We start from the raw sequence: 24,620 nt of genomic DNA on the forward strand, positions 1-24,620 counted from the left end.
CATCAAAATGTCTTTGACCAATCAGATTACTTGGCTGAAAATACCTCAATAGGATTTCCACTGTAGGAGAATTTTTAGGTGGCGGCTAAACATGAAAGGGCAAAGGTCAGCGAGTGATGAATATTGTCTGGAAGCAACCGGAATATTAGTATTGATTGTGGATCGAACAGTAGATGTCAATAGTGTGAGATTTAACTGGACAATATACTCCGGTTCAAAGTGCTGTGTTGATGTGTTATAATGTGAATAAAGACGAATTAAATTGCTGCTAATCAAGTTATTTAAAGGTTTTCTGTTGCTGTCGCTAACAATGTGGCAGAGGAAATCCGAAATGCCAAACGAAGCTCAGAGGAAACGAGAGGCAGCAACAGTTAGCTGTTAGCTAATGTATTATCTGTGGCCGTGAAATGAAACTCTTTTTCTTTTCTGGTGCAATTCTCTTATTTTGTTTTATGTAAGGAAGATTTGCGGGCACGTCTATTCATGAGTCTTAAAACCATTTCTACTCTCGTCTTCCCACTTTAGTTTTTTCTCTTCCCATTTCTCTTTCTCGTTCAAGTCCTCCCTCTTCTCCTCTCCCTTCATCACCTTTTTACTTCCTTCCATCTCTTTGTATTTCTCTATTCCCCCCCCCTCGTTCTCCCTCGTCCCTCTATCCCTTTCTCTCTGCCTCTGTTTCATGCTGTCTCGCGCTACTTTTCCTTTTCTCTCATAACCCATTCTCTCTCTCTCTCTCTCCTCTCTCTCTCTCTCTCTCTCTCTCTCTCTCTCTCTCTCTCTCTCTCTCTGGTTGACAGAAGGCGTTCAAAGACACCAGTCAGTATGTGGTTGGGGAGTTGTCTGCGCTGGAGAGCGAGCAGAGGCACATAGACGCCCGAGCGGCTCGCGTGGAGAAGAGGCTGCGCTATCTCATGGACACAGGTACCCCAAGCCCAATTACACTGGAAAAACTGTTTTGGCAAATTGAGCGTACGCACGCACATACACACGCATGTACACTCAGGGAGTTTGTGTATGTGTGTATTTATGTGTGTGTGTGTGTGTGTGAGAGAGAGAGAGAGAGAGAATCTTTGAAGCCCCCCTCCCTTCTCCCTCCCTCTCGGTTGAATGTTGCGCGACGGAGCGCTGGGTGGATATGAAAGGAGGGGATGGAGGGGTGAGGGAGGAGGGAGGAGGAGGAGGAGGAGGAGGGAGGGAGGGTGTGGGGGAGGGAGGGGGGAGTGTGTCTCGGGGATGGGAGAAGAAGGGAGACCTCTCTGGGCTGGGGTGATAAGGGAGCCCTTCATGGGGGAAACGATAACTGGGTGCGATAGCGGAGCCCCAGCCGAAGCCTCCGCTGCAGCCGTTTGCCAGCCGCGGCCCCAGCCAGCCAGCCAGCCTCCACACTATTGAACAGCGCGCTCAGCCATGCACGGCTACACACACACACACACACACACACACACACCCTCCTTCCCCTAGTACATATCTGGCCTTCATTGATATGCTGTATAAGGAAAGACGGGGGTGAGTTAAAGGGAGGAGAGCGGGAGAGGCAAAGAAATGTAAAATAACGCGAGGCAACACAACATGAGCACTGACACAGTTCACAAATCCACGACAGACACACACAAGCGCTTACACACACGCGCATACAAAGTGCAATCTGTTTTGGCGTACGCAGCCGGATTCGGAAGGTTTTTATTTAAGATTTGGCCGGGGGTAAAGCCTTGTTAAGACATGAGACAGTGTGCCGAGCCAAAAGAGGGGCCTTGGCTCCGTCAAGTCCCTAACTGAAATTGGAGAATAGCATCCCGTTTGTGATACTAAACCATCCTATTCCTCACACAAGAATGTGTTTTAGGGGGGAAAAATGGTTTCGGGAAGATTTTTGGTGTTCGCGAACGTAAATAAATATGAAAGTGCTGGTTTTTGCTGTAGTAATTTAGTAGCAGCTCTCATGCTCTCTCCGATATATCAACGCGTAACTTGGTGGATTTAGCTCCCAAAATCCCACAAAAGCAACAGAGGCGAGGATGGGAGGGGAGGTTTTTAGAAAAAGGAAACCGGGGCGGTGGGATTTGCGCTCACCTTCCCCATCCCATTTGGGTCCTGATATCGAGACTATCTCTCCTCTGTTTGTTGTGTTCGCTTTCCTCCTTTTTCGCCTCCCTCCCTGCCTCTGTGCCCTCTTCCCCTGTCGGAGCGCATGCCATTGTGTCAATCTGAAGGGCTGTTTTTTTTTTTTCTTCTTCTTCTTCACCTACTGATAAAGCAGCCGCTAGCCTGCAAGAAGCCAGGTTATTTACTTCCAAACACCTTCAGCCAAAAGATTTCTCTCTATATAGTTATATAAATATATATATATATATATACCTGCGTCCCCCCACCCCACCTGAAAAATAAGATTCACTAGAAAAAGAAGAGGGGGGACAACAGGGAAGGCGAGGACAAAATAATAAAAGCATATCACAGACAGAAATTCACCTCGGTTCCTTTCCACCCCCTTATAACATCAGTGGAGAATGAAATGGAGAAAATGTGGTTTGGAGGAGTCAACACGCGGGCTACTGGGTGATTTTTATATAATACCCAGCATCCTCGGCTCTCTGAGGTCTACTACGGTTGTTCTGTTCACATGTTCTGCTCTTCAACACGGACGCGTTAAGCAGGAAGCTCCTATGGTTTTTTTAAGTCTCAAATTTGGCTGGTGGTTCTTACAATTAAACAGTGATCAACAGCAGTGGAGGCTGTAGAATGAAATAGGTGCTAGGTGCCAACATATCAATACGGGGGTGTCCATGCTCAGTTCTGAGGCATCCATCATCATTTGAGGTCTGATTACAAATGAAAACACTGCTGCCTCAAATTGGTATTTTGTACTTTTCATAATATATCACACTGCCCTTGCATCGCAGGGAGAGAGAAAAACAGATTCCCGACTCATGTGAAGTTGAGCACTGTCTCACTTCCTGAAATTACATTTCTGTTGCCATATCTCATTTTGCAGCACTTATCCCAGAGACCCGTCCAATAGGTTATGGATTGTGCCTTTAGGCCAAGGTCTGGAGGCGTCAGAGCGAGACGGCCCAGTGACAGGTGGTCACTATAGTAACCTTTATCACCTCGGTAACTGAGGTCACCTTTCTATAGGCTGTCATAGATGATAGATATTTTCCCCTGGACCAAGAAGGTCTGATTGAGCTTGTGGCTGATTGGCTGTAAGCAAAACGTCCGGTATTGATCCGCCGCATCTGACCGATGCATGTGCACATCACTAGTGAGCAGGGTGAGAAATTACCACCAGCTACCGGCCAAATGCTGTTTATTTTCTTCTGTAGCTGGGAAGTTTATCTGCTCTACCAGCCACTTTGGCAGGTAGCCAGCCAATGTTCAGAGGTCTTTTATTTCCTCAATATCTAGTTGGATGTTAAAGTAGTCCAAATGGCTGGTTGAATTTGGGACTTTGCAAAATTACAGTTAAGGAAACTTTGCAAAACTTTCTTTGAACCTTGATGAGCAGAAGCCAAAAACATTTTGATACAGTCTCCCTGTAGTGACGAATTGGCTAAAAATCAACCAGATTAAAGTTCAATAGAGCCTATCGCCAATTAGCCACGGTGGTGAATGGACGGACAGCCACTTGATCTTTACACACAATCCACACTTCTTATTACCTTGGAACATAATGAACGTTGACCAAGCTTGAGTTTCTTGATTTTCTCTGATGCAGTTTCCAACTTGTCGTCCACAGTAGTGCACACAGTTTAGAGGCATCTGTGTGTGAGCGGTAAGAACCGTTGTCTCTCCTACCATCCAGAACACACTCAACTCCACGCACCTGTGTGAACTTATACCGGATTGTGAGAACCACCACTAATTTGTATTGACTGCCCCTACTGGTTCGGAGTGTCACTACCCAAAATAACCCAAAACTAAAACACCCATATTGGCTCCAACACTCCCAGTAATCCAATCCCCAAGCGCTTAAGGACAAGTGCTCCCCAAACTCAAGACACAGCAGCCTTGGGCAGAATCCCTCCTTCCCCTCCTCGGCTGTAGTGGCTCTACTCAAGCGCTGACACTAGATCAGTCCTCAAATGAGACAAGTATTTCAACTTATAGGAACAGGAATGGCCTGTCTTTCAGGACCCCCAAGCTTTACAGTAAAGACTTCTGACAACCTCATGATTTATGCTCTCTGTGAAGTTTCTGCCTGCATAGAACTTTTTTGGGAAGTTGACTGAGCACGAAGACTCTCTCAGCAACACCCTGCTTCTCACACACAGTTATATCTATTCACACCTTCTGTTAATGCTGTCCCCACACACATTTCTTCATCCAATCTGGGATTCGAACCACCAACCCTTTCATTACCAGCTAGCTTCTCTAACTCCTAGTCTATCACCACGCCTCTCAAAACCTTCTCCATGTGACTTCAGTCTCAGCACTTAGTCTCAACTCTTAGTCTTATGAATCCAACCTAAAGCATGTGTTTATGAAATACCAAACAGGTACAGACTTAGGCCAGCAGCAGCAGCAGAAGCTTTGCGTGCCGGCCTTGCTCTGGTGAGGTTAGTTTGGAAGGAAACAAAATCCGTCGCAACCTTCCAGTACTTCCAAGGAGCTGGAATTGAGATGTGATCTGAGCACAAGATTAGATGATGAACTTTATTGAGGCCTGAGGGGAAATTGGGTCATTACAGCAGCAGCAAAGAGTAGAGGTGTACTGTAGGTTGGAGATCAAACAGTAAAACGATATTAAAACCCCTTGCACTCTGAGTTTCCCCTTAAATTTTTCTTCTCAAGTAGCTTCAGAGTTAGAAAAAACGTTATATCCAAACTCAATGTCACACATATTCTGTATCTGCTCATTCCAACACTTCATTGGAGCTACAACTGCATATATTGAATTAAATATTCAAACCCAAGGTGCCATTTTTTTATGGTTGCACCATTACAACAAATGGAACAAATCTAGATGTTTGTGCACCATTTAATACACATGACCGCTGTAATTCAGCATGACATATTTGGTATCTTTGGAAACCTTAGGATCTTGACTAGAATTTAAAATAAAGTTCTGTGGGTTTGAACAAAGCTTGGCCGTGAAACATGTTTGTAATGATGGTCCCACATGCGGAACCTTAGGGTAGAAGTTTAAGAGTCTCTATCATGCAAATAGTGTTTAAAATCTGCACAAGGATGAGCTATTGATATATTGACAGATTGTCTTATGTACAGAATATGTCACCAATACTTCAGAGTCCGGTGCAAGACCATGTTTGCAGAATGTCTAAATGTGCTCCATTGACGTTTCCCATATTATAACAGCTTTACAGTTAAGCTTTTGATTTAGAAATGTGCATGTAGCATACGTACAGAACTATGTGCAGGTCATGTGCACAGACACAGAGCAGATTGTGTAAGCAGGGTGGATGTGCAGCGTAGCCCGATGACTCAAGTCCCTGAAGGTAAGTTTGGGTGAGCTCAGTGTGCAGCGGTGCTCCGGTGCTGTGGCAGCGCAGAGAGCTGCAGGACTGATGGGCAGATGTGAACAGACAGACCGACTGACCCATGACTGATTGTTCATCTCTCTGCTTCACCAGCAAGAAAGCATGGGAAGATCCACTGCGCTCTGTCGGCCCTCCAACCCACAAATTCCCTTCTTTTCTATCACATTCTTTTGCTTCGTCAGCCCCCCCCCCCTCCTTTTCTTTCTTATTCACTTTCTATATATATATATATAAAGTCTTTCTTTCTCTGTCTATATATCGTCATGGTTAGATGATAACCTTGTATCTTCCAAATGTCAACTTTTCAGGAACAAAGAAAAACAGCCTTGTTGTCAGATTGACCGGTCTGCATTTTTGAGTTTGTCCAGTGGGGTTTTGAAAGGGATCGCAGGATTTTCTCAACCCATAGAGAACCATGTGATCCTTCAGTTTAAGTTCTAATATGAAAATCACCAAAATTGGAGTTACAAGGTTTTCACAGGACAGCGATATGCACGTATATCGAGGACCACAGTGGAAATAAGTGTTGTAAGCAACAATTTCTTGTCCTTTCCTCTGGGGTCAAATATACATGATTTGTTGTTTTATTTTTCATAATTTATTTTTCTATTTCCCAAATCAAATTTCTTTTCTCTTTCTTGCTTTACCTTTGTCGATCTCTCTCTCTCTATTTCTTTCCTGCCTCTCTTTCTCTCTCGTCCTCTCTGCTTCCCTGTATCACTTTTTATTTGCTCTGTTCCTTTTATCCCCAAATCTCTACTTCTCTTTCCTTTCTCTTTTCGTCCCCCCTTTTCCTCCCCTCTCCTCCTCTCCCTCCTCCCTCTCTCCCCCTCTTTCTCTCTCCCCTGGTTTGGGCACAATGCAGCTTTCTGCGGCATTTTCTATTACGCCGCGGCCCTCCCCAGATGAATCCAAAGTAATTGGGGTGGTTAATTTATTTACTCAGAGGCAGTTCACAGCACATTAAATAATAGAGATAATTGAACAAGAATTGTCAAGTGTCTTCTGATATCAGACACATTACAGGAGGGAGTGTGCATAAAACTCCATTTCTATGCCCCCATTGTTTATGGTAATTAAGTACACAGATTTATTCCTTGGTTGCCTTCCAAGCTTATGGCAAGCGCCATTGTTGTCTTCTATTAATATGTAATCAGTAAATAGTTTAATTTTCTAATCTGCGGTTGGAGAATTCACTTTCTAACAACTCTTAATTACTGCTGGGCTCTAATGAGTCTCGCCATGCCGACGCAGCCAGCCAATCAGAGGCCAGGACCGGGTCGGGGGGGAATTTGAATTCCTGCGGCGCCCCCCCTCGACTAATGAACTTGTTATTCCTGCACCGCTGGGAGCACTGTCCTTCACACATGCAACGTTAGGAGAACATTCACCTCCTGCTATAGCCAGAATAGTAATAAGATAGGACTTTATTGATAATATGAGGCGAATATGAAGAGTTCATTTCCTCAAAAGATGTATATCCATTTTGGGCACAAAAATAATTAGATGAAGTGAATGTGTCATGCAAAAGTGTTATTATTTTGTCACCCAAGGAGTTGAGTCACCATCATTTGTTTTTATTTTTTTTATCAGTCATTTTGTCAGAGTGTGTCAGTGTATGTCATTATGGAACAAAACTTTTCCTATGCATTTGTGTCGTATCAATATGGATTGTTATTGATGAATAATTATAACCATTTTTTTAAATAAATGTAAACATCGATATTATTATAGGAATTCTTTTTACTAGATTATTATTACATGGCTGTTGTCATTTCTTGTGAGAGTCATTCTTATTTTCTCATCAAACCCTTTGTTCAAATGGCAAAAAGCCCTTTTGTATATTGCTCTAAGAAAAACAAAATGGGTCGCACTGATCAAAGGGCTGAAACTGTTGATGGCGTCATTTGTATACATTGTATTGCCAAGCTAGTTTTCAATAGAATTAAGCTAGTACCATTCATAGTGTGTCTCTACAATTCCGGGTAATGCTATTGACCGTGGCATTGTTATTTTTCTAAAGGTATTGTACCAGAGAAAAATATATCAAACACTCCTGATTGAAATTTCAGCTTTAGATATGAAGGAGCATTCAAATGCGTTGTGCAGGCTTGTCAGAAAATCCCCTGGCCCCTTTTTGAATATACCTCTGCCACCCCCTACCTGGCCCCTGCACCTATTTACACACACCTCCCATTTCAAATAGCTATATAACCTGCAACAATGGACGCAATTATCCAAATAATGGCACTTAGCCGCGCTGCAAAGCTGCCCCTCACCTACTGCGCGTTTGATAAGAGATAAACAAGCAGAGAGAGGAGAGAATGAGTTTTAGCTCTCCCAGATTAACATATGTTTAAAAATTGCACTCGAGGCCGATAAGATTGACACAGGGTTTTTATGGCGCGCGCTCCTTTAATCTGCCTTTGTGTCTGGGAGTCGGCGAGAGGAGAATGGCGCGAGGAGGGATCCAGCAAGAGCTTAATGTACTTTACACATGCAGCCTATCCCCCTCAGTATCTGAGAGAGGGACAGAGCGGAGCATGCCTTCACACTGCAAAGGGCTGCTGGCTGCTAGGAGGATACAGAATGTGGACGGGCTCAAACATCAACCTGTGGCTCTGAAGCAGATCCACCCAAACTAACGCCCGCAGGCCAGATTTTACACATCCAATTTCACTGTTGTCTTGCAGTTGGCTCCAGAGAGTGCTAAATTATTTTGTGTTCTATTTTAAGATTATGCTTGCCATTAGTGTTTTTAAGATTACTGATTAGTTATCATGTGGCATATTTTCAATAAAACAAGACTTGGGAAGCTGTTAATTTATTTGCTAGATTTCTAAATTATCCATGTCCAGTATCATTCGTTCAGAAGATTTTGTTTGGCCCGCAGCCCACCAACAATCTCTCCAGCTATGTTCCAAATAATACCCACTTTGTGTTTGTGTGTGTGTGTGTGTGTGTGTGTGTGTGCACTGTCTTGGGAATATTGTTTTGAAATTGTAATCCGCAGACAAATTTCTTTGGATGTTTCTGTCCTTCTTTTAAACACATTTCCTGGGCTTGTGATGTGATTCATATTTCCCTCACCAGGATTCTCTACTTCTAGTCCTAGCACTGATGCTGATGGGGCACATATAACAGTGTGTGTGTGTGTGTGTGTGTGTGTGTGTGTTAATATCATGTTTATATTTCTTCAGCGTCAAGTGAGTCGGCCTCTCGCTCTCTCTTTCCCGTGCCTGTCGTTCTAAGCCAGCATTGTGGCAGCATCAGCTTATAGTTTGACTAAAGATTTAAGCTGGGCTACGTGAGTGGCATAGGGGATGATACACACACACACGCGCGCACGCACACATACACACATGCATATCAAGCCCTGCCTTGTCTCGTCGCGGCAACACAAACAGCCAGTGCAGCTTTAAGTATATTATCAGGGCCAGTTCTTTCACAAACGTATTGCTGAAGAAGCTTAACATTAATTATTGTAACTTTGGGCAGATTACATCCGCGCCCGCCTTGTAAGCGCAGGCAGACTCATCTTGACCTCCTATGCGAGAGCTTAAAGACACAAGAATGGCATTTTACCAACTTTAATGGGATAACCAGTCTAATCTTTCAGCACTGAGAGAAGAAAAAGTGTTTAGACTATAATACCCTCCCCAGTTCACAGACAGAAAGATGGAGGGAGAGAGGGAGAGAGGTTTTGGTGTTGGCGGCAATCGGTGTTCACTTTGTTTTTCAGGTGCCGCATTGTACCACTCCTCCTTTTCCCTGTTGTGTGTGGGGTTTTTTTTTGTTCTGGAAACCGCTCTGTTCTGCAGTGCACTTTTGAAAATGAATCAAGAAACGGCAGAGCTTTGCACACCGTTTTAACTCGAAGTGTGGGCTGAATCCTCCAATAAATGCAGACTTGAAAATGAACACAGGCTAAGCTCAAGGCGTTCAGCAAAACAGTCCGTCTTCCTCTTCCGTGTGAATCGTGATTGAAAGTGTTGAGCAGAGAGATTGAGACTTCTGTTCAGCCATTATCAGAGGCCTAATTCTTCAGCTAAGCTCGTGACAACTGAGATAGACATAGCCGGAAAAGATGCGCTCTTATTTGAAGCCTGTGGTCATTTTCTTGTTGTTGTTGTCAGGGTTACGAAAAGAGCACTCATTCACAATCGAATGATTTTGTATTAGACCAGTGGAATGTGTTTGTGGTCATCTTGAATTCACTCCAGGAGCAAATGCACCATTCTTCCCTATGGGGAAGAAAAAGAAGATCTAGGGATCACTCCTTTAAAAGCTATTGCCTTTTTTTTGCCTTTGAGGGGACAAAACAAAAGATTGGAGTTTTTTTGTTTTGTGTGAAAATGTATGCTTGTGTGTGTGTGACTCCAAGGTTCAGTTGGGTCAGAACGCAGATTAACCCCCCCACCCCCACCCCTCCACCCCCCTCCAGCCCTTAATCTCTTTGGCCATTTGAATGTTTGAGCAGCAAAACAATTTAATTAGTCAACTTGCAAGGACTCCGCAGCGGCGACCAATACTGCGCTTCCGCCTCCCCTCCGCTTTCTATCTTCCCCCCCCAGCGCAGCACAGCGACACCACCCTCATTCCCAGATGTGCACTGCTTCTTCTTCTTCTTCTTCTTCTTCTTTTCCTTTTTTTTTCAGCTCGGTGTCGGGCTTTCATACATTCTTCAACAGTGGGGATGAAAGGGGGATTTTTAGGAAGATTAGGGAACGGGATCCTCTAGGCATTGTCTGAGAATCTTCAGATAAAACGAGCTGGGTGGATGGAGTCAACGGGAGGGAGGAGGGCGGGAGGGTGGAGGAGGGCGGGGGGGTCGGGTGGAGTGGGGGGGGGCAAGCTTGGGTTGAGGATGGGAGGGAGGGAGGGAGGGAGAGGTGAGAGGGGGAGACAGTGGTTTAGCTAACCGCCACTGGCCAGAGACATGTAAGTTAGATGTGTTTGTAAACTAGAGCGGGAATTATCGTTGGTCACCTCTCTTCCTTCCTTCCTTCCTTCCTTCCTTGCTTCCTTCATTTCTCTCTTTCTCTCTCTCTCTCTCTCTGGTTATTTTGTCAGTTTGTTTCCACGTTGTCCTCTAAACAGTTGAAGTTGTGCTCGCTGGGCCAGGCGCTCCTCCCTTCCTCGGCCCGCCACTGATAGGGCCGATTAACATTTTCAGAGGGGAGAGAGGGGGGTGAGAGCAGAGGGGGGGGGGGGGGGGTGTTGGGGAGAATTGGGAGGTGGACAATGGCCGCTTATGATAATCTGCTCTTTATTGGAGCGTCCCGCCAATGCTTTCATCAGCCGCCTCTCTGCCTGAGACCCCATGCAGCACACAGTCCAACAAACCACACTGCCAAACACACACACACACACTCACACTGCACATTCACGTACACAAACACTGAATATACACACACTGCATATATTCACACATTCACATACTCTGAATATACACAAGTTGCACATACACAAACACATTGCATATGTGCATACACACATTGCACAAGGCAGTGATACACACAACCAAATAAACCAGACACAGAGTTGCATTTTTGTTTGATTGTATTGTTTTTGTGTTGTAGCTCAGCACCTTCTTTCATATAAATGAATCTAACGTTGAGTTTGAATTGAAGCTCTCAGACATTTGAATCCAGTTGTTTTGCTCCCCTTCTACTCATATTTTCTTGTTTGTGTGTTAATGTAAACTTTATCTTGCTTCCATCTTTCAGAGACATTAAGTTTAAAAAAAAACATTCTTATATGTTCAACTCAGCCTCAGTCGGGGGATCTTTTTTTGTTTTTTTCCTTAATGTGGTTGATTATTATTTGGTTAACAAACTGCAGCCCAACGACATAATTGAATTTCAACCTTGCAGTCAATTAATCAAGGCTTTCTTATGGTAACGGATGCGGTGGCACTCGACAATGCAGGTTAATGACAGAGGTTTGGCCAGTAATTACACCATTCACTTGCTAACACAGCTGCTCGCCATGCTACCGTTGTCATCCCCCCCCCCACACACTCCTCCCCATTTCCCATTGTAATGAGCACTCCAGGCTACAAATACCAACAGCTGTCTTTCCCAATACATTTCCATTTAAATATCTATTTAAACAGAGCAATTTTGCATTTGTGTATTGAATCAAAGCCTGGAGTGGCAGTAGAAGCTTGGTTTTGGTGTCAGTTGTAATGTAATGCTATTCCAGGTTGAAAGGTATGTGTGTGTTTGTGTGGTGATTTATTTAACAATTTTAAAAGCACATTAAGCATAAATAAAACCAGGGAGGATATCACAACAAATCCAGACTTATTTCCACTGTAGTCCTCATGATCTGAAGAAGGCAGAGCGGTTTAGGCAAAAAATACAATCAGCATAGCCAATAATGAGTGATTAATATTGTAAAGGGAGGAGACTGGCTGGTGGTTGCCCTTAAGCAAACCTCCGAGGAGAAGGAGAGACAGAGTGGGAGAAAAAGGATGAAGAAGGAAAGGATATAGTGAATGACTGAGGGAGGGAGAAGGGAAAAAAAACGTTGAATCCGCAGCACAGAGATGTAAGGAGGATGACTAATGTTGTTAGCACAGCCATTACCGGTCCGCAGATTAATTCATTAAGCAAATTCATCGTTCACCTCCCCTCGGCCTCCTGTCGCAAGGCGTGTAATATGACACCCCTCAAATTTGTTCTAACATCTACCCCAGGGGGGGTCAAGCTTCCCCCCACCCTCCTCCCTCTCCTCCTCCTCCTCCTCCTCCTTCTCTTTGCTAATGGAGCGGGCGGAGCCAATTATGCTAAACAGGTTGGAGCTGTCTGTCAACAGAGCAGGGGGGAAATCTCCACTGGGGGTTATCACTGCTCTCTCTCTCTCTCTCTCTCTCTCTCTCTCTCTCTCTCTCTCTCTCTCTCTCTCTCTCTCTCTCTCTCTCTCTCTCTCTCTCTCTCTCTCTCTCTCTCTCACACACACACATTCACACACACACCATACACAAACACACATTTTTTTCATTCATACATCTCTCCATCCCTTTTTCCCCCTCTCTGCTTTACAAGTAGAACATAACCCGCATACAAGTGGCTTGACCTGTTTGTGTGTGTGTGTGTGTGTGGTTGGGGGGGGGGGCTTCAATAAATAACTTTTACCCACCATTTTTAGTGTGTATTCCCTTACATCATGGTAAACTGGTAAACCTAACTCCTTGGCCTGGACCAGAATCCCTACTGATTTAGACTGATGTGTGTGTTAAGCTGTCAATTAGCAGCTTCAACAGGTACTCAGGCTTACTCTTGCAGTAAATCAACTCGTGTTACTCCGCCTCCTCTAAGCCCCCCAAATGGTTCACACCTCGGTGTGTGTAAACACACACTCGGGGCTAAACTACCTGGCTTAACCTTAGCTTAGCCCCACCAACCCCCCGGCTTACAGAGCAGAGGCATCTGTGAGTTTCACCAGTGAGTCCACAACACTGCTGAAACATCTGTGCTGTACATGTTGGGTCAAGCTGAACATTGATTTTTTTTTTCTTTTTAGTACAAACTGTGTGCAGAGTATTTACTTGTTTCTCTTTGATCATCATGTATAAGTGTAGCTGCTGTAGAAGCGGCACTTCTTACTTTTCACTTTTTACTTCAAGCTCGCTGTGCTTTAGCAGGTGCTTGCTGCTTTTTTGGAGAGAGGTCGTTTTGATTTCATATTCTTACACTTTCACTGCAAGGAAAAATCAAGCAACAAATTGTGTCTATTAGTTTGTTTTTTAGGCAGCAGTGACCATTGCTACGCTAAGGCAGGATAGATGCATCATGTGGGATTTCCATGACGGCTCTGACTTGAATTGTTTTGATATTATTCATCTTGAAATACAGTTTTCTGTAACTAAAATTAAGATTTTAGTATCATTAACCTTTGTTGATTCAAGTACATTTGTGGAGGACTGGTAAAAGATCATGGAGGTCATTTCATGTTCATTTTCCTCACCCAGATTTTACCAGCTGGTCCTGAGATTCAAACCAGCAACCATCCAGTCACAAACCTTCTGTAACCTTTAGGCCACCATCGTCTGCTTTTTAGCAGTGTACTGGTTGTTTTTGTGTGAGCTAGCCTTAGCTTACCAAAGGCCTGAGCAGAGCCCAGCTAGATGGCATTGTAGCCCCCTTCTTCTTAAATCTCCAGCCAGTGGGGGCAGAGGCTGGGCTTGGGTGTGTGTGTGTGTGTGTTGGGGGAGGAGGGGGGGGGTTACAGCTAGCCTGGCCACACTCAAGCAGAGCAGTCAGGGGAGAAAACGAACCCGGGGCCTAACAAATACATGAAGGTTTGGTTTAACTAAATCCCACAGATAATGGCTACTGTGTCAAAGACTAAAGATAGCAGGGAGGGGGAGGGGGGTCGGTGGAGAGAAGGAAAGAGAGGGAAGGGGGGTGGAGGGGGGGGATTACTCTGGCGTTTTGCATCAGTTGCTTTCTGCTGGGTGGCCCTGCTTGTCAAAAAAAGAAGGGAGAGACGGAGGGAGAGAGAGAGAAGGAGAGAAAAGCATTTAACGCAGCACATTGAGAAGAAGAGGGCTCTTAATGCCATCAAAGCAAGGGGAGAAATCAGCCATTAATTTATTCTGGCCCTCACACACACGCACACACACACACACACACCCATGCACGCAGGCAGGCACATGCGCACGAACACACACACACACACACATCGCGTACACCCCCTCTGTTGTTGCCTCCAATTGTTGATATATTCAGTAACATCTGGTCCACGCCAATCCTGGAGGCCTACCAGCACCAAGCTGACAAAATGTTACCCCTGATCCCCTTCCCTGTGTGTGTGTGTGTGTGTGTGTGTGTGTGTGTGTGTGCACCTTAAATGATTTGCGTGTGGATTGAATTATAGCCTTGACTTGAGGAGAAATTTTTCGCCTTTAGATTCAGGAGGAGGGGCAGATGACTGGGCTATTCATTGGCTGATAAGAACTGATGGAGAGGTTAATAAGCTACACACCCAGGTCATCACAGGCTTTTTTCTGGGCTACAGAGGAGAATGGAGGACGGTGATGATGAGAGGAGGTGGGGGGGGGGCGGGGGGGGGGGGGCGAGTAAGGCGAGGGAGTTGGAAGGAGTGCATCTCTTGAGTATCTGTACTCCTGACATACTCCAAAAAGGTCCCTCAAAGTTCTCCCTATCACTCTAAATTAGGTAGTTCAGTTCTGACTTTGGTGCGGGTGTGTGTGTGTGTGTGTTCTTTGCAGTAATACACAGCCAAACCGTGTGGCAGAAAGGATGCTTCTTGTATCCGTGAATATCCTTAAAGCATGTTGAACCTCTGGAATATTTTAAATTCATGTAAATAGTGAATTAATGTGTGTGTGTGTGTGTGTGGGAACAGTGGGTATAGTTGCAGGCTGTAGCAGGGCAGCAGAGCCAGTCCAAGCGATGAGCTGAGCTGTTGACATTTGTACTGTCTCATCACCGAGCACCAGGGTCACCCTGATAAACCTGTACACACACACACACACACACACACACACACACACATAACCTATAACTTCATCCAGAAACTCTACAACCTGTGAAAAGAAACGGAGAGCTCTTGTATGTCTTTATTGGTTTTAAAAAGATGGAGAAAGAGAGAGACTGCCCCCCTGCAGTCTAGTATAGTTTAGTATAGTATAGTTTAATGTAGTATAGTTTAATATAGTTTAGTATAGTTTAATGTAGTATAGTTTAATATAGTTTAGTATAGTTTAATGTAGTATAGTAACGTATCAGTAAAGCAATCTGGTCAAACCATGTCCATAATTCCCATAAAGCAATGCTAGCTGAGATTTATTGGTTGCTATGCTAACTTTAGTGGTAACCATGCAGTATCTCTTGTTTTCTCCTGTTTTTATTCTTATTCTTGGTTTTATTCTTTTCATTCTTCTTTGGAGAAAACCTTTCACTCAGTGCGCACGCATTGGTAACTGTTGTATAAACGGCATAATAAAGTTTTTCACTGTGATTCTGGGAACCTCAGTGTTGCCAGTGATGCTCGGCTGTGCCTCATACCTGTTGCATCGCTATCATACCTATAATTACAGTAATGAACAACTTCTTGGGTATTATTGCTGTAGTATAGAACAGTATAGTGTAGTATTGTGTATTTTCATTAGTTATTAGTCTTAGTGTTAGTATTTCATTTTAAACATCTTTGAAAAGCAAAGAGACGGCTTGCCTGTCTGTATTTGTTTCTTTCTTTATTGATTATGAACAAAAAGAAAAGACGTGCTTGACCTTTCTCAGCGATGGGATTTTTCAGGTTTTGTCAGAAAGACATGTTTTTTGGACATTTGACTTCAATTAATTGTTAATGGGAGATTATCTTTTTCCTGCCTTTTTCTTTGGTATTCCTGATCACATCCGTGCTTACTCTGTTTTTTCAGTTGTTTTTTTAATTACCAAAACTGCATAGGAAGCGTACATGCTACTAATATTGGTATTGGTATGATTTACATTTTACATTTTAGGAATTTAGCTTACAATGAGTGCAACAGTAGAATAAGCTTCAATTCCTAGATCACCAGCAACCAGTTGTAAAGTCAAGGGTCACGACTTTATATATTATATTTCTGTGACTCTAGAGTCATCATATAAGACAGAAGTACTAGGAATAAAAGTTAGGGTGAGGGGTAGAAGGGATTTTTTTTGTCAAGAGGAGAACTAATTAGAGCGAGTAGAGGAGGAATATGGGAGAGGTGGATATGAGCTTCACCTCTCAGCATGTCTTAATGTCGAGTCTGGCATCGCAGTCATTCACAAACACAGCTCAGGCTTCTCTTTTTTTTCCCACAATTCCCCTGCGTAACCTGAGGCTAGAGGCGAGCTCCCCCACTGACCAGGAGACAAAACACTCAAACAGAAAAACAGACTAATCTCTCACTCCGTTTCTCTCCCTCTCTCTCTCTCACACTCACACATAGCTGACTGTTTTAGCAATGCAACTTTAGAGCGGTGGATTTTCAGTTTTATATAAAACTTTAGACAATATTCCCCAGACTCCTCCCTCTTTAACTCTTCAAGTCTATCTCTTTTCTCTCTTCCAACACACACATTAGCACACAACGCACGCTATTCTCTTGCTTTTCCTTTCTCATTCTTATTTTATTCAAAAGTCATTAAAAAGATGGCCGGTTACACTAGGAAGGCAGAAGAGCTGTGGAAGGGGGGAAACAATGAAACATCCAGTCACTTCTAACCCTCAAATTTTGCTTAATATGCGGCATTGCGTGGCTGCCAACATGTTGTTTTAGCTGCTCCACAGATCACATTTTGAAAGATGAGTAGACGGGAAAAGCATCTTCACTAAATTCATCAATATGCGTAACTATAGTTGTGATATTCTTTCACAATGTGCACAAATGGAAACAAAAGCTGATCTGAAACAAACTAGACTACAGCCACAAACTTACTCGCTTTTTGGAATTTGTCACTTTGAAAATCTTCAGACCTTTTTTAACTGAACATCATATCGTGTGGATTGCCATTAATTTATGATTTTTGCGAGTCAATACACCAGAAAACAACCAGTATCAACATAATTGCTCATTATTTCAATACGCTATGTGATGATGAAAGCGCATATCCGCCATCGAGAATTGAACCTCTGTGATTTTTGAGCCAGCGCCTGAACGCAACGCGGGCAGCGGAGCAGCTTTCATTGATTTCAAAGGAAGCATAAAGGTGAATCTGCTTGAAATGAGTATTGACAAGGGAGAGAGTCGAGGGTGTTTTCCCTGCGAGTATCACCGTTGGCGTCGAGGCGTTTATTTGATGAACCTCTCTCACTTTGTATGGTATCACTGAAGCATAATGGGAGCCGGCCTCCAAAGGTCCAGAGCACCAAGCAGAGGGGCTCCTGCTGAAGAAAAGAAAGAAGCACCAAGCGGGACCCGATGCATGGGGTCTCTCCTCTCTCCTCTCCCCTCTCTCTGCACCTCCTCTCGTCCCTGGGCTAATAGCGACCCCCCCCCCCCCCCCTCCTCCTGCTCCCTATCACCCACTCACCTTAATAATAAAAGAGAGCCCCCCCGTGGAAAGGAGCTAGCATTAGCCGGTGAAGATCACGCAGTTAATAGGATGATGCCTTTTTGCCTTTTGTCATGAGATTATGAACGGGGATAGCCTCTCCTCGCCTCTCCTCCACTCTCCTTTACTCTTCCCACACACAGCTACAGGCGTCCTGGAGGGCCCCGTCGAGTTGGAGTGGAGACAGGGCCGGGCCGAGGCTTTGTTCCTCTGCTTGTATGGTAAAAGGCTCGCTAATGAAATACCTTTTAGGGGGTATCGGCAGGTGAGCTCCCCAATCAGGCGTTTCCGCGAAAACACACACACGCACACACGTACACACACACGTGTTCTCCGTCTCCTCTCATCTGCCCCCTCTTGCTATATTAATTACCTGAAGTGTTCCGGCCTCGCAAAAAAGCTCTCGATTCTGCCGCTCTCCCTCCCTCCCTCCCTCCCTCCATCCAACACGACAGCCACGACGGCCTAAGCTAGCCTAAAGTGGGGGGGTGCAACAGAAAGGGAGGATGATAATAGTAGTAATGAACGCGGGTGACAATAATGAGAAAGGTAATTGAGAAATGGGGTATGGCAGGCCCCCTGATTTTCCTTTTCCAGCCCCAAGCTAAGTGGGGACAGGTTGAAAATCATCTTATTTAGAGCTCATTTAAATGGTTCTTGAAGAGCGTTGGAGAGAGCGGGGATTTTCGACGCCAAAGCTAAAGGGAGCTGACAAGCATAGAGTGGTGATACGGCGGCCTAATGGGTTAGCGAGTGTTTAAAGTCGCTGCTGGCTTCATAGACGCAGTGTTTTTTTTTTTGTTTTTTTTTAATTGACGTGGATTGGCGTGGTCCGAACAGCCTGTTTTGTTAGGATTATTGTTAAACGCCTTAGTGCCTTTTTCTTTTTTCCAGTCCACTCAGTTCAATTGTATTCTACTGTCTGGTGCTCTGTTTTATGTATGGATGTAAGGAATCGCTCTTTGTAGGGCTGTACCATGCATCAAAGGCTTGCCGTTTGATCATTATGTGTGTGTGTGTGTGTGTGTGTGTGTGTGTGTGTGTGCATAGGTGTGGCTCTATCTGTATGTATTTGTGTGTCCATCTGTGCCAATGCATTCTTATGTGTATCCATCCATTCCTGCAGTGTGTATTTTTGTGTTTGTGTGTGCGTTTACGTGAGTCTATCTACCTCTCTCTGCCTACCTGTCCATAGTGTGTGTGTGTGTGTGTGTGTGTGTGTGTGTTTCTGTTCCCTCCTGGCCTTCTCACCCAGGCTGTGATAGAGACAGGGCGGTCTGGGCTTTAACAGACACAGGCTGCCTCCACCAGCCCATAGTCTGCCACTCTCTGATAATGTTTATTGATTTGCAGCAAAAACACAATTTGATGGAGTGGGGGGAGGAGGAGGGGGAGAAGACGAAGGGGGGAGGTGGGGGTTGAGGAGGAGTGTATTTGTGTGATTGTCACGGCTTGGCTGGTGCAGCGAGACAAACAGAAAAATCTACCAGGAATGAGATTTGGGTTTGTTTTGGTCTCGTCTGACCCCATTTTTCCCTCCCTTGATTAACTGTTAATTAATGGTACAAATGCACAAGTTCAAGTCATGCACACAGGTTAAATTCAGAGAGAGAGAGAGAGAGAGAGAGAGATGTATTCATGCCTTCTCACACACACATCCACACTCTTTCCCTCTCTGCACAAGCAAGAGAGAGTATGTGTGTGTATGTGTGTGTGTGTGTACAAGGTGAAGCCCCTAATATGAACATTTCATCTCTAGAGTCAGTCCATTATGTGAACTGTGTTTGCCAGAGCCCCCCCCCCTCCTCTCTGAGGTGGAGGAATGAGAGGTGTGTGGAGGTTGGTCGACTGTTAGCTCTGGGGTCAAACATGTTTGCCCAAGGGTGTGCGTGTGTGTGTGTGTGTGTGTGTGTGTGTCTGTATACCTAGGACGGTTAGTGGGGGAGAGCGACAGAGTGTGTGTGTTTGAGAGAGAGAGAGGGATGAGAGGAGGAAATGTATTAGGAGGGCAAACTCATCCTCTGCGTTCAACACGTTCAAACAGTGACACGACAGATCGTGGTCAGGCTGGTAGCCGTGTGTGTGTAGACTGTCCCGCTCATTCAAAAAGACTTTGGCAAACCCGCTTTCTACCGTCCCGACTTCATCTCCCCCCCGTGACGTTAAGCACTGCTCATGATCAGGGCCGCATGATTACGGCTACAATGGTAATGGTAATTCCGGTTGTTTTTGCAAGATATTGGGAGTACGATTATTAATCATCATTATTAGTCTCAGAGTCCGAAATTAACTTTTTGGCTCTAAAAAAAAAAGCTCTCCTGCCAAGAATCATATTCACTGGCCAAATTAATTAATATGCATTTTCCATAGAAATGTGTCACCCTGCCCGTTTTCAAAGCTATTTTGTTTGCAGAATCAGGTACTGTGTAAGTAAAGGTAGCATTTTAATTTAAAAGTTGATTACTCACATGCAATGGATGTTTTTTGTCTTCATCTTCGTCCTGCTATGTGTCGCCAGATGGGCATAATGTTAAATTTCAACTAACATTAGGCTAGTTAAACATCCAGGCAACAGATAAACGGGAGCAAAAGTGTGCGGAAGTTTAGATGATACCACTTTGTGTAGAGCAGCGTAACAGGCAGCCAATCAACAGCGCGTTTGATACAAAGCCATAGCTTTGCTTGGATTTGATTGGCTCACGGTCAGAGAGAGTTTACGGTGGCCAGAAAGGACAAAGTTTGAGAACAGGCAAAGACCAAAGACTTTCAAATGTTATCGTTTCAAAACGTGTGTGACCAGTGTGACAAGGTGACCCTTGTTGAGTTATCTGCCAAAGACAGGTGTTCATTTTGGATGCTGATTAGTCTCAATGATTTGAACAACATTTTTATGGCACTTTTTGCATCTTACGTCAACATTTTTTTTTCTAAACTAAGTATGTTTCAATTTTGCCAACATGCCAGTTTTGAACGGTTATTGATTGTGGAGACAAAAATTGTGACGTGCGATCAGACATGATTCGTTGTGCAGCCCCAACATCGCTGTACTGAAAAGAACAGGAAGCTGCACTGTTAACGCAATAATTATGCAGCCTTACTTAACGATTATGAAACCCTCCCATCCAACCCCCCCACCCCCCCCCCAAAACTCTCAATCACACACACACACACCCACTCCTGCTTCCCTCACCCTCTCCCCCCACCTCCACCTCTTTGTAAGTTGTAAAGCAAGCAGTGGTTGACAAATGACACCGGTGGAAAAGGCAGCCATTGAGCCCCGGTGTGAGGGGAGTTTTTCTTTTTCTTTTTTTCTTCTTCTTCTTTTTTTTTTTTTTTTTTACTTTTCTCCTTTTTTCTATCCGTGGGGAGGGAGGGGGAAGAGGTGAGTGTGAATCGGTTAATGTGTTCCATTCACCAGACATTATACACAGGTTCAATAAAGCAGGAATCTGCTCTATACGCCGGGACCATTGTGCCATTGAGGGCGGCTAAAAAGGCCTCGTACAAGCCTCGCTGGAAGAAAAAAAAAAGCCCTCAGCACCACTCCAGCAGAGAGCAGAAAGGAGAGAGCGGGAGAAACGGCATGTGCGATGTCGAGACGATTGGGGGGGGGGAACGAGTGGAAATGATTCATTCAGCTCTGCTCTCTCTTGGTATGATGCTGGTGATGGAGGGAAGAATAATATGTGAACATACATGCATACACAAATATTCAAGGGACACGGGAATATTATTGTCAGGGAATTGTGGCTCTGAGCCTTACACACCTTTCAGCGTTCGTGTGTAAAGTTTCCCAGAGCTTCCTCAACTGTTGCAGTCATTGTACGTTGCTCTGGATAACAGCCTCACCTAAACACCTAAAATGTTAACGTAAACGGACTTCGATTTTTAAGATGCAATAACAACTAGCATAGGTGATTTGTGGTCGTCTTGTGTCTTGCTGTTACGATTCTGCTTTTTAGTGACTGGCTATGAAAGATAGATGAGGAAGAGAGAGAGAAAAGGGAAAAGGGAGTAAGTTGTCAATTAGATTTACTTGAAAATAGGTTGGACAACTACTGACAATCTTCTCCTCCAGCATAAAAGACCCCCCATTGCCATAGTCCTTAGATTAGGTCTTATGTGCCAAAGCTAAATTTGTTAGCTCTCTAGCTTCTCTTGCTTACACTCTCTCTCTCTCTCTCTCTCTCTCTCTCTGTCCCCTTGCTAACGAGACCCTCCGCCACTCACATTAATTAAATCAAGTCTTCAGTAGGCTACTTACCCACAATTCCCCCCTCCGGTCCCCGCCGCAAACCCCTCTGATTAGGCCGGCCCCCTCATGCATATTCACATCGCCGCGGTGACAGCCTTTTAACGAGCTCTTACCTAATCACAGGAAACAATGTTCATCCTGTTCTTTTTATTCCTTCTTTTCTCTTTTCTTTTCATGTGTCTCTGGCTTTCATCTTGTCTGATCCCCGCTGATATCAGGCGGGCTTGACGGTCGGATGGAGAGAACGAGGGGAGAGACGAGTGCGGCTCGTCCCTAAATAAACCGCAATTCAGAAAGTGACTTGGACACAGAAGAGAAGTTCGGATCTACCTCCTCCCTTTCCCTCCTCCTCCTCCTCCTCTTCTTTCTCCTCCTCCTCCTCGTCTTTTTACATGTCCGATAGACAAATTGGATTAGCGGCTATTGGATTAAACGGCAAAATGGTGGGATAAGAAATGAGATGAACGCGCTGTGATCACGGCTTTTAATGTGTTTCTTTCTCTCTCATTCGTTTTCCCCCTGCTATCCAACCTCCCTCCTTAAAGGCACAAAGCAAAGAAGTTTTTATAGGGAAGACAAATGTAGGATTTGCTGCTTATCCTATTCTTTTAGAATAATTAAATAAATACCTGTAGTCCGTGGGTGGCAGGATGGCCTGGCGGTCAGAGAGGCTGTCCCGCGACTGGAAGGTCAAAGTATTGATCCTTGTAACAGCCAGTGCGCCATTTGAGGAATTCTTTTGTCCCGAGCAACCATGAGTGCATACGCTTTGAGTATGGGTGATCCCAGTGGGAATCAAACCCGTAACCCACGCTCTGCCCGTTGAGCAACAGCGACCCCCTACTTGCTATATCCTGTGTCCCTATACAAAGAATCAGGCTCCTAATTACACTGCATGTTATATGACAAATTAAACAAGTGAAAACTATCTTAGCGCTAGTTGCATGCTTGCCAGCTGTGAGCATCTTGGCAAATTAAAATATTAAAACAAAAAATAAAATAATATCACCAATAATAGCTCACTATTACAACTTAACAACTGATGTTCCTGCTAACATATACTTAGGCAAGGCAAGTTTATTTATATAGCACATTTCGTACACAAAGGCAATTCAAAGTAGTAGTAGCAAGGCTTGCTACTGTAACATTACATCCTCAACAAAGGATTCATTCTAACAAAGTCCAACAAACAACTTGCAAACATAAATGTAACAACCTAATGTTGTAAAATGACATGACTTACCTTATCAGGAAACCAGGGAAATGATTCCACGCACAATTTGAGTTATAGAGAAATATGTAAAAAAAAAAAACGTATTGTGATCGGAGCATTTTCTTTTTGATTTGTCTTGTCTTTGTCGAGAGAGAAAATGTCAACAGGTGCAAACATTACAGCTGATTACATTTTTAAAAGTTTGACTCTGCGGGCAGAACCTGAAAATAAATGGCACTTTACAAAATGTAAAAAATCTAGTAACATAGATGATGTGCTCAGCTTTCAAAACAAGGCCGAGTTCGCCTATGGATGTGTCCACTGCTTGGTTCAAACGGACATACCAGGTAAATTCCAGGTGTTTAGTAACTTGATAATGCTGCCTACCTTTGTTTGAGTGACATATTTGGCAACCAATAAAATGTAATGCGTTGAGCGCATTGCGATTAGAGCACATTGTTCAGCTTCATCTCAGGTTTCTAGACCGCCATATTCCAGCTGCAGCTGGATGGAGCTCTGATCCTCTAGGCCAGTAACCTACAGGTCATCAGCTGCTCCATGAAGTTCAACAAGGACATAATGAAAATCTTACCGTCTTTTAGCAACATCAGCTCATGTAGATGCTCGCCCTTCTGAAAAGCATAAAGAGGAAAAAATCTATAGTCCTGTATAGCTTATCGGGTAGAGCATGGCAACAATTGGCCGCCAACACTGAGGGCGAGAGGGGTTCGATGCCCAAAAATGTACCCATGTTAAAAATGTGTCTACTCATGGTACTGTAAGGTGCTTTGGATAAGAGGGCCACCAAATATTAGATGTCAATCTGCTTATTGTTATTCCAGAATTACTAGACCAGAATCAGAGAATTGATTGTTTTCATGTCTGCTGATAGTACTGACACACTAACCTGGGCTCAGAGGTCAAAGGTTACAATTCACCTCTTTTGTGTACAAAAAGTGAGAAAAACTTGAGTGAAAATCGATCAAGAATTTTTTTTTAAATGTGCATCTCTAGTGTGAGCATATCAGCTGTCTTATGCAGCGGCCACATCACATGCACAGCTTTGCTTGTGTGTGTCTATGTATCTGCATGTGTGTGTCTACTTGTGTGTGTTTGTGTGTATCTTTGTGTGTGTATGTGTGTGAGGCGGGGGGGGGGGGATGCAGGGTGTATGGCCGTCAATTAATAACCAGTGCAGGCCACCAGTAGCAGCAGCAGTTTGACCACCCCAGGGTGCGTTTCATTATTCCTATCTACACTGAATGGAACACTGGCCAAGATGGCTATCTTAATCTTATTTGGCTATAGAGGCTCTCTCTCTCTCTCTCTCTCTGTCTCTGTCTGTCTCTCTGTATTTCTCACCCTGTCTTTCCCTCTCTCTCTCTCTCTCTCTCTCTCCCTCTCTCTCCCTCACAGGGACACACAAACACACACATTCACCCTTGCTAACCAGCCGTTCCTCATGCCTTAAGGACAGCAATCTCCCTCTGCACCCAGCCATTCATGTCATTGTTTCGTGGTGTGTGTGTGTGTGTGTGTGTGTAAGAGAGAGAGAGAGAGAGAGTGTGTGAAACAAGAGAAGAGGGAGACAGGGAATCAGA

General features: G+C 44.3%; 1 protein-coding gene across 4 annotated transcripts in view; it reads left to right on the forward strand.

The window, feature by feature from the left end:
- The window catches only part of ehbp1 (EH domain binding protein 1), a 171,882-nt gene that overhangs the window by 129,707 nt on the left and 17,555 nt on the right, over positions 1-24,620 (forward strand). The window contains exon 20 of one of the 4 annotated variants that reach the window (XR_013507199.1): positions 798-920. Coding sequence is in view for 2 of the 4 variants with exons in the window: in XM_071897739.2 (XP_071753840.2) it covers positions 798-921 (124 nt within the window). In the remaining 2 variants the exon portion in view is untranslated. Of the gene's footprint in view, positions 1-797; positions 922-24,620 lie in introns of those variants that run through there. The other 3 variants (XR_013507200.1, XM_071897739.2, XM_078288580.1) reach the window with 3 other exon arrangements.

Source organism: Centroberyx gerrardi, chromosome 15 (genome assembly GCF_048128805.1).
Source record: "Centroberyx gerrardi isolate f3 chromosome 15, fCenGer3.hap1.cur.20231027, whole genome shotgun sequence".
NCBI lineage: Eukaryota > Metazoa > Chordata > Actinopteri > Beryciformes > Berycidae > Centroberyx > Centroberyx gerrardi.